Below are 13,743 nucleotides of genomic sequence, written 5' to 3'. Positions count from 1 at the left end.
AGCAGCAAGAGCCTTCGGCCTCACCATCAGCCTGAGAAAGACAGAAGTGCTATATCAACCGGTCCCCCATACAGCATATACCCCACCCCAAATCAACATCGAGGGTACCAGCCTGAATGCAGTAGAGCACTTCATGTATCTCGGTAGTGTTATCTCAAACGACGCATCTGTTGCCAAGGACCTAGACAGTCGCCTTGCCAAGGCCAGCAGTTCTTATGGTCGACTCTCTAAGAAAGTCTGGCAGAATCATGCACTGCGCCTTTACACAAAAGTGCAGGTCTACAGAGCGATTGTGGGCCCTACCCTCCTGTATGGAGCTGAAACCTGGGTTCTGTATTGCCAGCAGATCAGATTACTGGAACGCTTTCATCACCGTTGTCTCCGAAACATCTTCGGGATCAAGTGGCAGGACTACGTCTCAAATGAGGACATCCTTACCAGAGCCAAATTGCCCAGCATGGAGTCTATTATACTCAAACAACAGCTTCGTTGGGCAGGTCACGTAGCCAGGATGGATGATACATGCATGCCGAAATTAATTCTCTTTTGCGAGCTCAAGGAAGGGAGACGAAACCAAGGGGCCCCCAAAAAGCGCTATAAGGACCAGCTGAATTAACAGCTTTCCCTTGCAGGCATTCAGCATCAGTCATGGCAGCATCTAGCTACAGATAGACTCAGCTGGCGTTCCAGCATCAAATCCGCCAGCCTGACGTTTGAGGCAGAAAGAAGTGAGGCCTCACGCCAGAAGCGTCAAAGACAGAAAGAGCGGGCAGCAGCACAAGCCCAGCCTACTCAAGTGTTCATTTGCCCCAAGTGAAACAGGTCTTGTGCATCCCGCATCAGACTTTTCAGCCACCAGAAAATAAACTAGAAAAAAAAAAAAAAAGGCCTTCCCACTATCCTCGCAAGCGAGGAAACTGCCAACAAACAATACAACACTGCTAACTTCTTTGCTGGCTGTTATATTGAAACAATTTCCATCCATCCATCCATCCATTTTCTTCCACTTTATCCGGAGTCGGGTCGCGGGGGCAGCAGCTCAAACAAAGCCGCCCAGACCTCCCAATCTGCACACACCTCCCCCAGCTCCTCTGGGGAACCCCAAGGCGTTCCCAAGCCAGCCGAGAGATGTAGTCCCTCCAGCGTGTCCTGGGTCTTCCCCGGGGCCTCCTCCCAGTGGGACGTGCCCGGAACACCTCTCCAGCGAGGCGTCCAGGGGGCATCTGGAAAAGATGCCCGAGCCTCCTCAACTGACTCCTTTCGACGTGGCTCCCCCTCTAGCTGCCACCTTATCATGGTGGGGGAGTTTTCGTACCCGGATGATCCTAGGAGCTATGTTGTCTGGGGCTTTGTGCTCCCTGTAGGGTCTCCCAAGGCAAACAGGTCCTAGGTGACGGGTCAGACTAAGGGCAGTTCAGAACCTCCATGACCAGTAAAAGATCAAGGACCGAGACGTCGCCTGGTATGGTGGAGCCGGTGTCCCACCCTGTAGCCAGGCCTGGGGTTGGGGCTCGCGTGCGAGCGCCTGGTGGTCGGGCCTTATCCCATGGGGCCCGGCCGGGCTCAGCCCGAAAGAGTGACGTGGGCCCGCCCTCCTGTGGGTTCACCACCTGCAGAGGGGGCCATGGGGGTCGGGTGCAGAGAGGATTGGGTGGTGGTCGAGGACGGGTGGCCCGGCGGCCCGGTCCATGCTCACAGCTCCTGGCTGTTGGGACGTGAAACAATTTCTAAGTGTGCAAATATTCGCACAAAAACAATAAAGTTCATCAGTTTGAACATTAAATATCTCGTCTTTGTGGTGTATTCAATATAGGTTGAAGAGGATTCGCAAATCGTATTCTGTTTTTATTTACATTTTACACAACGTCCCATCTTCATTCATACATGTCAACCCCTTTGAGGGTCCACCTGTATAACCAAGTGATAAAATCCATAAAATCAACACAAAATCCTTAAAACCTCCTAAATCGCACCAAAATCTGTTTTATTACAGTACACACAACTGCATAGCGGTATCACATAACTGGGGTTTTGTACATATATTAATAACTAACACCAGGGATCTTCACGGGCTCTTTTATGGTGGAAGTCCTCCACAGTTAAATCCTCTTGCTCCACAGTAAAATTGCTTGCTGTCAATAAAATCAATGTCTACAAGTACATTGTAGGTATTTTGTACAAACTCAATATATTTCCCGTAAATATGGTGTTACACAGCTGTTCTATTTTTACAGAAACAAGAACTCATAGAGTAACAGATCACTGCTCCTAACAATCTTTGGCCCTACCCGCTGAGACTGCTCTGCCCTACGATTGGATATTAGAAAACCATGTGACGGTGAACCAATTCCGATTGGATGCTCACATTGCGCACGTCATCACACAGCTTCTATGAGGAGTACAAAGATGGTGGACGGCTGGCCGAAAGTCCTCGGAGTTAAGAAAAACAACAGTAAAAAAATTAATTTACAACAGAAAATCCTGAATATACGTAAGACTTTATTTGTACGTCCGTATGACTCTGAAACTTGGAAAAATCCGTATAATTTACTGATAATCTGTATAGGTTGACATGTATGTTCATTGGAACTGGGGTTGTACCCTATGGTGTTGCCAATGTAAGAAAAACAAAACAAAACTGCAGAACATCACCTAAAAACACAATGTTGCTTTTGTTACCTAAAGACGTCAAGATTATTGTATTTTTGAAAATGCAGTGATCTTGATAATTGTATTTGAAGATTACTGTTTTTTAAAAAATGCAAGGTCACTGCAAGGTGTATTTGAAAATTATTGTGTTTTTAATAAGAAAGCCATCACAAAATAAACATATTATTTAGAAAATATTAGATGTAGAATGTTTTCATTGTTTTCAAAAGTTTTAGAAAACCAAATGCACATAAAGGTGAAGATGATGACACCAACAACAACCAGTATTATCAGTATGTCTGGTATTTATATTATAATTTGTGTATTTATATTTATATTTGCAAACTTTTTTTTTTTTACTTTCACCTTTGATACTCTGTGTGCTTCTTACCCTGTGTGCTGCTATACAATGCTACTGAAACCTCAATTTCACTGTTGGGGTCTTCTTAAGGGCTCAGTAAAGTTCTGTCTAATCCAGACCTGGGCAAACTGCGGCCCAGGGGCCACATGCGGCCCTTTGCATGTCTCTGTCCGGCCCTTATGAGGTCTGTGATTATTATTACATATATTAAAAATGTCAAGCTTGTGTGTTGCAAATCATTAGAGAGGTTTATTTAGGTATATTTAAATATTTACATATTATTACAATAATAAAAATTACCTATAAAAGCTATTCAATAGGTAATTTTTTTGTAAATTTGTAATGGTAGACAGCCGAGTTATTGATGGTGTGGCCCTCGGACATAATTCAGGCTCCCTATGTGGCCCCTTGTAAAAATTAATTGCCCATCCCTGGTCTAATGTAATCTAATCTCTATAACAACAATAATGATGATTATAATAATAACAACAATATAACATACAATATAATATATTAACAACAATAATATATATTTTTTCTTATTGTTATATTACGTCCACCAAGGATGTAATAAAATCATCATCACCGTATTTGTCTGTCTGTCTGTCTGTCGACTTTTAGCAGGATTTGTCAAAACTGCTGAACACATTTTGACAAAATTTTCACACGTATGGATGTTAGGCCACAGAAGAACTCATTAAATTTTGGAGGTGATCCGGATCCGGATCGGATTTAGAGTCTGGATCAAGTTTTACTTTATATAGGTTTTAAAGGATTACTGTTTGCAGGATTATGTCAAAACTGCTGCACGTATTTTGACAAAATTTTCAACACAGATAAATATTAGGCCATGGAAGAACCCATTATATTTTGGAGGTGATCTGGATCTGGATCCGGATTCTGGGTCAAGATACACTTTACATAGGCTTTGAAGGATTACTTCAAAACTGCTTCACTGATTCTCACCAAACTTTCACCACCGATAGATATTTGGCCACGGAAGACTCCACTGAATTTTGGAGGTGATCTGGATCCGGATTCTGGATCAAGATTAATTTTATATATGCTTTGAAGGATTACGTCAAAACTGCTTCACAGATTCTCACCAAATTTGCACCACAGATAGATCTTAGGGCATGGAAGATTCCCATGAATTTTGGAGGTGATCTGGATCCGGATTGGCAGATAACAGAAATCTCTGATTGCTCTTGTTACATTATGCTAGATAAAAAATATTTTTTGTAAATTATATGGTATTTGAAATAAATGTAAATTATTACTTGTTTCAGCGATGATATGTTTTGCGATCATTGACTGTCAGTAATATATAATTTTTATACTTTTAAAAAGCATAGACTTTCCTTCTCGCATGCATTGTCAGATAATGTATCAAACGGACATGAGTAAGTTTAAATGTACTAAGAGATGGATGAGAACAGTTGACTGTGAGGCTTGGTGCGCCTTCTTTCTTGCTGCAACTCGTGTTTTGGGGACTCACACCTACACTCCAGCCCTCTTGGTGGCAGTAATACACTCACACGCTGGATGCCGAGCGTGGTAATATGCAGTAGAAGAAGAAAAAGCGGAAACATTTGACACGATCTTTGAAGCTTTGTTGTCAGACGTAGCATCATTAGCTCCGGATCCACTTTGTCTGTTTTAGCGACACGTGTGGATTAGTTAGTTACTTTTGTTGACAGAGGACTGGTTAAGGGGAAGACTAGACAACTACTGGAGGCGTTGCTGTTAAAGTCTCCATAATATGTCCCAGTTAGGACCTCCTCCACGATGGAGAAACTGTCCTAGAAGAGGACAACCTGTGGCAGGTCAGTCCAAACTGTTTCTTTTAACCTGCGCTCAGTGGCTGTGTTAATTTTCTGTCAGTAAATAGAATTTAGTGTTTATTTTCCAGCTTGGAGCAGTTTCAGCTTTAAAACGCGCCAACTGGTGAATGAAATTTGGTTCAGTCGCGGATTGTTTTGCTAACTAGCTAACGCGCCAACACGTGCACGAGCATGTGTTTTAATTTTAAACACAACCTTGGGCGTGTTATTTGTGTCATTTGTCTGCTTTCTCTTTGATAAATGACAGATCATCTGAGGTGAACAGCTATGTTGTTGTTGCAGCAGCATCACGTGTCAAAACAAACCATTGGGTTTAGCAGGTTACAGCAAAGCTACAGGGCTTAGTGACAGAAATTTATGTCAACCCTAAATACACGATGGCCCCCTCTTAACTTGGCTAGATCACTCTGTTAACCCTCTGGGGTCCGAGGGCATTTTTTGGACAGTTCATTCGCCTGGCATGCGAGTAAATGTATTATTATTGCTGTTAACAGCTCTCCCTGCATCCCACAATCAAGTTTTATGTCTCTTTTTTTTCAAGACAACCTGTGCTTAAATAATATATATGCTTTTGTTGTGCTTTATAAGTCTAATAAAGGTTTACAGTCAAAAATAAGAAAGAAAAAAGTAAAGCAGAAAATAATTTTCCACACACATTTATTTAAAACACACAGCAAACTATAATAAACAACTTTTTTGACACTTTACAAAGGTAATTTGGGTCTTGTGTGAAAGTCTGTACAACAAAAAGGTTCAAACAATAAACACAAATGCACATTTTGAACAATACTAGGGCTGTCAATAAAGTAACGGTCCTTTTTATTTTTTTCAAAAACTATATGGATTTCATTCATATGTTTTTACGTCAGACATGCTTGAACCCTCGTGCGCATGCGTGAGTTTTTCCACGCCTGTCGGTGACGTCATTCGCCTGTGAGCACTCCTTGTGGGAGGAGTCGTCCAGCCCCTCGTCGGAATTCCTTTGTCTGAGAAGTTGCTGAGAGACTGGCGCTTTGTTTGATCAAAATTTTTTCTAAACCTGTGAGACACATCGAAGTGGACACGGTTTGAAAAATTAAGCTGGTTTTCAGTGAAAATTTAACGGCTGATGAGAGATTTTGAGGTGATACTGTCGCTTTAAGGACTTCCCACAGTGCGAGACGTCGCTCAGCGCTCTCAGGCGGCGTCATCAGCCTGTTCAAGCTGAAAACCTCCACATTTCAGGCTCTATTGATCCAGGACGTCGTGAGAGAACAGAGAAGTTTCAGAAGAAGTCGGTTTCAGCATTTATCCGGATATTCCACTGTTAAAGGAGATTTTTTTAATGAAAGACGTGCGGACGGGTCCGCGCGTCGGGACGCAGCCGACGCGGTGCGGTGGCACAGGAAAAACACCTCCGTGTTGATAACCATTTGTAAAATCCAGGCGGCTTTTGATGGCTTTCAGTGGAGTGAGTATATGAGAAATTGTTTAACAGGCAGGACATGTTCCAACTGTCCTTAAGGCTTTCAACAGAGGTGTTTTTCCTGTGGCGGAGCGTCGCGGCGGCTGCGTCCCGACGCGCGGACCCGTCCGCACGTCTTTCATTAAAAAAATCTCCTTTAACAGTGGAATATCCGGATAAAATGCTGAAACCGACTTCTTCTGAAACTTCTCTGTTCTCTCACAACGTCCTGGATCAATAGAACCTGAAATGTGGAGGTTTTCAGCTTGAACAGGCTGACGACAGCGGCTGAGAGCGCTGCACGACGTCTCGCACCGTGGGAAGTCCTTAAAGCGACAGAATCGCCTCAAAATCTCTCATCAGCCGTTAAAATTTTCACTGAAACCAGCTTAATTTTTCGAACCGTGTCCACTTCGATGTGTCTCACAGGTTTAGAAAAAATTTGATCAAACAAAGCGCCAGTCTCTCAGCAACTTCTCAGACAAAGGAATTCCGACGAGGGGCTGGACGACTCCTCCCACAAGGAGTGCTCACAGGCGAATGACGTCACCGACAGGCGTGGAAAAACTCACGCATGCGCACGAGGGTTCAAGCATGTCTGACGTAAAAACATATGAATGAAATCCATATAGTTTTTGAAAAAAATAAAAAGGACCGTTACTTTATTGACAGCCACCGTATATACAAAAATGGTCTATGTGTTTGTTTGTTTTTTTTTTTTGTCTTCATCTCAAAGCAATTTCTGTCTGCTATTACACAAGGTTACAACACAAACTTCTACTTACTGTATTTTTGACTGATCTGTGCTGCTCCTAAAGCAGCTTTCATTCACACTTTGGCCCACTTTGGCTCCGTCTGAGGAGCGGCCCTCCCCCTCGCTCCATTGATATGGTAAATAAGTGCTTTACGGCGAGAAAGCAACAGAGTTATCCAGTAACATTCGCATGCAAACTAGTGGAACAATCCTGATAGTTACACACTCTTTGTTTGAGCTTGTGAGATTGTCATCAGAGGCTCTCCGTCTGCTCCTGCTTCACTGATCTCTGTGTGTAATGGCGCAGGGCACACTGGATGTACTCATTGGAGCACCCAGGGGGCTATTCAAACAGGCCAACTAGTAACATATCATTCCTGAAACGATCTTTGACTTTCCGTGAGGTAAATCTGCCCTACGATTGGATTTTGGAAAACCATGTGATGGTGAACCAATTCCGATTGGACACTCACATTGCGCACGTCATCACACAGCTGCTATGAGGAGTACAAAAGATGGCCGATGGCTGGCTTTGAAGTCCGTTAGAGTTAACTTTTCAGCAAAAAAGTAGTTTCTATCTCATATCATTAAAAGTTATTTATAATTTAGTAAAGCTTGGTCTTAGCCGTCATATACGATGGCGTCGGCCCCAGAGGGTTAATGGTAAATTTAACCTGACATGCAGCAACTTAGGTTCAGAGTAGCATGCACCGGTTCCCACCCTGGTCCTTTGGCTCACTGTTTTTCCTCATTATTTTTTTCTATCTTACACTTGGTGCACTGCTGCATTTAATGACTGACAGGTGAACTGCAGCCTGACGCACGGATGTGCACACTGGATTGTCTTTTTTGGATTGCGTTTAAAAAGTTCCTCAGCATCACAAGACTGGACCAGACAGCAGAAAGAGAACAGACAAACAACATCTACAGCAACAGATAACAACAGCTGATAATGGCATTCCCTGACAGGACCAGTGATAAAATAATTGTACGCCTCCAAGTTTTTGGAGGCGTACAACTATTAAAGCCTTCATGGTTGTCGTCTCCAAGATTGAATTTCTCACAATATCGCTTTCGATCTTCGGGATCAAGAGTTGACAAGTTGTCTGATTGGTTGAGAACACCTGAGTGTCATCATGAGGTGGTGGAAGAGCAGGTAGAGATAACAAATCTGTAGGTTAGGGAGTGCCCTGAGGGCCAGGGTTGGGAACTATGAATAAAGAAGTGTTTTTTAACATACTTACCAGTTTTTTGGTATATTGTAATTTAAAGGCAGTGGCTATCCGTTTATAGGTGGCCTAATAATACACAGTTTTGTTTAAAGCTCCAACAGATATTGGTTGGTTGATTACTATTTGCCAACTATATTATTGCCAACTATTTGCCACTATTTTATGTACTAATTGTGCACTTAGTTTTTACTATGGTTTTATTATGGATTTTAACTTTTGATGTGTGCTTTAATGTACTATTTTGTACAAATAGTTTATCACACAATAAATTTTATGTTATGAATACCACGCCTTCCCTGCTTTCTTAAAAGTACTACTGTTAACAGTCATGATAATATAATAGCAGCAACAGCACATAATAATATTCATGCTACAATGCAGTTTTAGAAAAAGATAAGATAAATAATAATAGTTTCCTGTGAACACCTAGTGACTCTCACTAGGGATGTGAATCGTTCCAACAACTCACGATTCAATTTGATTCGATTCTTGGGGTGACAATTCGATTCAGAATCGATTTTCGATTCAAAGAGCTCTGAGATATAGTTATATTACTTAAAAAATGTTTATGTTTAATAAAATGCAGCTTTACAAGGTTAATCAAGTGATTCTAGATGTAAATTTACTCATCTGCTTTGCTCGTTCAGAGTTGGCTGGCAGTTTAGCGAAGCGCTGCTCAGTAGTCGGCAGATACCGCTGCTCCCCTCTTTTAGCTCCGGGTGATGGCGTAGCATGTGCTTGCGGATTTTAAGTGTTTCCAAAGTACTTGACTTTCATTTTGCAGATTTTGCAAACTGCATAAGTCATGTCAAGCTCCTTCTTACGCAGCAAATAATAAATCCAAATGCGCCCAAACATTTGCCTTCAGCAAAGACAGCGCTGGCTGAATTAGCTCTTCGTCCGCCATGCTAAGCTGCAGCTCACGAATGTTTGAAGCACGCCAGTTTATGGACATGATTTGGAAAAGACACACACCTGCCAACATATAAGGTCCCCACAGTTGACAGTGCATGTCACAGCACAAACCAAGCATGAAGTCAAAGCAAGTGTCCTATAGACCTCCAAGACAGATTGTCTTGAGGCACAATCTGGGGAAGAGTACAGAAACATTTCTGCTGCTTTGAAGGTCGCAATGAGCACAGTAGCTTCCATCATCCTTAAATGAAAGAAGTTTGAATCCACAAGACACCTAGAACTAGCTGCCCGTCTAAACTGAGCGATCAGGACAGAAGGCCTTAGTCAGGAGGTGACCAAGTACCTGATAGTCACTCTGGAGTGCAAGTGACCAGCTTTTGGCCCATGCCTCTCTTCCATAGCATCAAGTGGATTTGAGTCTACAAATACCCCCGGATGGGATAATCAGTCTGAAGTCAATGCCAGAACCCATTTGGTCACGTTTCACAAACTGGGCCTAAAAGTGTAACAGGGCCAAAATGGTAATTTTTTTTTCAAAATTCATTATGTAAAGTATACACATTTATCCCTATCAAATGCAACCTTCTGGATTTAATATTCTGTTTAGTTTTAGAGAAAAAGCCATTTATGTGACATAAATATATGGAAAATGTGTTGGCATTCAAACTGTTTTGTCATTTTTTTTTCTTGGAATTTACCTTTTTTGCAACAAAAATGGCATTATTCAGTCAATTTTCATGCAAAATCTATGAAACTGGTGTCAAACTGTTCTGAAGAACCTGTTCTTTCATAATTTACCATATTTAAAGACTTCTGGGCAAAAAAAATGATGATGAATTATTGAATTACCACCGCCACCACCCCTGACAAAATGATTTCAACAGACCACATCTACTGGGACACATCTACTTTGTTGGCATGTCACTATGTCTGCTGCGACGCATCAGGCGAACTCTTGTTGATATCGTGGATACATTTTTCCGTGCTCCGCCTAAAAAGTGGATGCTGAGTTGTGTGTCACTGCTGAGCCTGTGCTGGGCTACTTTGAGCTGAGCAACATAGAACCTCCCCTGGTATATTTGATTGGAGGTTAGGCTGACTCCACACCTCAGCCCAGTCCGCATTTGGCTCGTGACCACCTGGTGCATCTTGGCGGTTTCACATGCAAATGCACACTCACATTTTTAGACAATTTGTCTGACACTATTTAAAGTACATATTCAGTTTGATCTCTGGGGAAATCGCAGGTGTGATCTCTCACTTTTAATGTTATTTGTTTTCCCCCATGTCTGCTGAACAGTGGTGAAGTCACATAATGCTCTGATTAGGTCAACAAGAAATACATTGCGCATTCTGCTGAATAAAAGCAGTGCTACGTTCTTTCATTTTTGTCTACTGTGTCTATGGGCATTTTAACATTAAAGGGTACATAGTGAAAAATGGGGCAACACAGTGGCTTAGTGTTTAGCACTGATGCCTCACAGCAAGAAGGTTGCGGGATGACTTCATGTTCTCCCCGTGTTAATTTGGATTTCCTCCGTGTTTTCTGGCTTCCTCCCACATCCAAGGACACGTATGTTAGTTAAATTGGATACTGTAAATCAGTGGTGTCCAAAGACATGCAAGAGGATGCATGTTTTCCTTTGCAACCACTGACTCCAGTGATGATTAACTGATGAATCCTCTCATCTGCTCAAAGTGATGCACCCTCTTGGCCCTTTCTGGAATGTCTTTTGACACCACTGTTGTAAATTGACCAGAGATGTGTGTGCAGGTGAAATCCCAAGAATGTGTGAAATTTTGACGCATTGGGTGCATTGTTGAGTAATGTTGGTTTCTCACAATGCAAAAGATGGCGAATCACGCCCTACTTTTTCTGGGCCATGCTCAAAACTTCTCAATCACCCCTTGTATATGTGTCGGACATTTGATATTATCATGTTGTATTCCCATACTTGCACAACTGAGATTTTATTTTTTTAAACTTTCAAATGGACATATACATATATTTCAGAGAAGTTGCGTTGTATGATTTGTGATGAGTGTCCTTTGGACCACATAGTGCTTCCTGCTTTGAAAATGGGTAATGCAGCAAATGAAAATACAAGCACATTCCGCATTAATTGAATCATCTAACTTGGCCCTATATGGCTTTTTGGGGGCTGATACAGATGTTCGGGAGTGTATATAAAAAAACAACACAGATATATCTACCACAAGGACTGCAAGCAGTCATATACTGGCCCTTGTGTCCACGCCACCACCTCCCTGGGCCAGCGCATCCCCTTGTGACCAAATGTGAGCAGGTGCATACAGGGGCAGACAGTCATCACACAGTTCAAATTTCAAGCAAATCAGACAATGCATGAAGGAGTTATGACAAGTTGATGGTTCATCTACTAGGGTGCACTCAGAGCACAAACAGAGGGGGCAGGTGTGTTCAGGGGCCAACCTTCATCACACGTGAAGTTTCAAGTCGATCAGACAAAGCATGAAGGAGTTAACATGACTTGATGTTCCTTGGCGATTGGTGAAATGGCGGCCACACCCTTCGACATAGAAAAAAGCTTTTAATAACTTTTGATCAGTATCGTCTCTGGATGATCTGAAAGAAATTTGAAGTGCATTGGACAAAATTCCTAGGAAGAGTTTGTTCAAATACGTGTGGAAATCACACCAAATGACACAAATTCAAAATGGCCGACTTCCTGTTTGGAGTAGACCAATTGTGCAAAAGTCTTTTTTTGTACATCTGTCCAAGTCACACGTGTGTACCAATTTTCATCTCCCTACTTCAAAAAAAAACCCCTATGGGGATGGTTTTTTTAAAGTTGCAAGGGGGCCCTATAGCGCTCCCCTGTTACCACCAGGGGGCGCTATGACTTAGGTGTGAAGTTAATATATGGGGATGTTCATGGCAGAGCCTTCATCATGTCCAGCAAGTTTGAAGGATCTACAGTGAAGTATGTGGGCGTGACAGCTGTTCGAAGTGAAACAGTGTGCTCCGAAATGCTCGCCAAAGTTTGACGAACCCTAGCAGCCACGGCTTTTGACCTACAGAGATTCTTTTGATAACTTTTGATTAGCATGGGGTCATGATGATGTGTACTAAATTTGAAGATAATTGGATGAAATCTCTAGCACGAGTTTGTTCAAATGTAAGTAGTGGAAATGAACAAAAATGGCAAAAATTACCTCAAAATCGAAACTTAAAATCAAAATGGCCGACTTCCTGTATCCAGCCAGACAACTTTGCAAAGTTTGGTGAGTTTTTGAGCATGGGAAAGGCCTGAAATTGAGGCTTGAAAAGGGAAGAATAAAATAGCACAATTATAATAGGGTCCTCGCAGGACTTTGTCCTACTCAGGCCCTAAATATAAACATACGAGGTCTATTAGAAAAGTATCCGACATTATTTTTTTTCAAAAACCATATGGATTTGAATCATGTGTGATTGCCTCAGACAAGCTTGAACCCTCATGCGCATGCATGAGTTTTTCCACACCTGTCGGTTGCGTCATTCGCCTGTGAGCAGGCTTTGAGTGAGGAGTGGTCCACCCCCTTGGTGGATTTTCATTGTCAGGAAATGGCGGAATGATTTGGGCTTTTTTTCCATCAGAATTTTTTCAGAAACTGTTAGAGACAGGCAGCTGGAAACCATTAGAAAAATTTATCTGGCTTTCGGTGAAAATTTTATGGGCTTCACAGAGAATAAGGACTGTGACGCGCGAAGCCTCCGCTCCTCTTTCCATGACAAAAACTCCTGTAACAGTGGAATGTGCCGTTCATTTCCAAACTGGACGCTGTGTTTTATCCGGGACGTCGTCTGACTAGCACAGGAATTGTGAAAAGACGTGGACATCAGCACTTTTTCGGCACATTGAGACAGACGTGGGGAGGAATTGTGCGCGCAAAGCAACGCCATGATGAAGCCTCACGGGACATGTTCTGGCATGTCCAGGCACATCCACAATTTCTCGGATAATCACTCGATCGAAAAACCACCGACAGCTGTCTGAACGCCATCTCAAAGCTGTCCTGTGAGACCAAAACGGAGGTGTTCCTTTGTCTCGCTCCATCAGCAAATCGGTCGTGACGCGCGAAGCCTCCGCTCGGCTTTCCATGACAAAATCTCTTGTTAAAAGTGAAATCTGCCGGAAAATGGTTGATGTCCAGCTCTTGTGATAACCAGAGAAAGCGCACACGATGGTCTCGGATCCACAGAGCCATCCCTTTAGAAATGAGCCGGTGGTTTGTGGCTCTCGATGGCGGCACGGAGCGTGGTGTGCCGAGCGTCCTTAAAGCCGTAGTAACAGTCCTTATTCTCTGTGAAGCCCGTAAAATTTTCACAGAAAGCCAGATAAATTTTTCGAATGGTTTCCAGCTGCCAGTCTCTAACAGTTTCTGAAAAAATTCTTATGGGAAAAAAAGCCCAAATCATTCCGCTATTTCCTGACAATGAAAATCCGCTGAGGGGGTGGACCACTCCTCACTCAAAGCCTGCTCACAAGCGAATGACGCAACCGACAGGCGTGGAAAAACTC

The 13,743-nt window shown here is 42.6% G+C and overlaps 1 protein-coding gene across 1 annotated transcript in view; it reads left to right on the top strand.

Moving 5' to 3' along the window:
* The first annotated feature begins 4,585 nt into the window (after window positions 1-4,585).
* rngtt (RNA guanylyltransferase and 5'-phosphatase) overlaps window positions 4,586-13,743 on the top strand; it is a 358,809-nt gene continuing 349,651 nt past the window's right edge. The window contains exon 1 of the mRNA XM_034162020.1: window positions 4,586-4,836. Within this exon, the coding sequence (XP_034017911.1) occupies window positions 4,773-4,836 (64 nt within the window). The 5' untranslated portion in view covers window positions 4,586-4,772. The remainder of the gene's footprint in view (window positions 4,837-13,743) is intronic.

Source organism: Thalassophryne amazonica, chromosome 21, assembly GCF_902500255.1.
Source record: "Thalassophryne amazonica chromosome 21, fThaAma1.1, whole genome shotgun sequence".
NCBI lineage: Eukaryota > Metazoa > Chordata > Actinopteri > Batrachoidiformes > Batrachoididae > Thalassophryne > Thalassophryne amazonica.
This window is presented reverse-complemented; position numbering and strand designations above follow the sequence as displayed.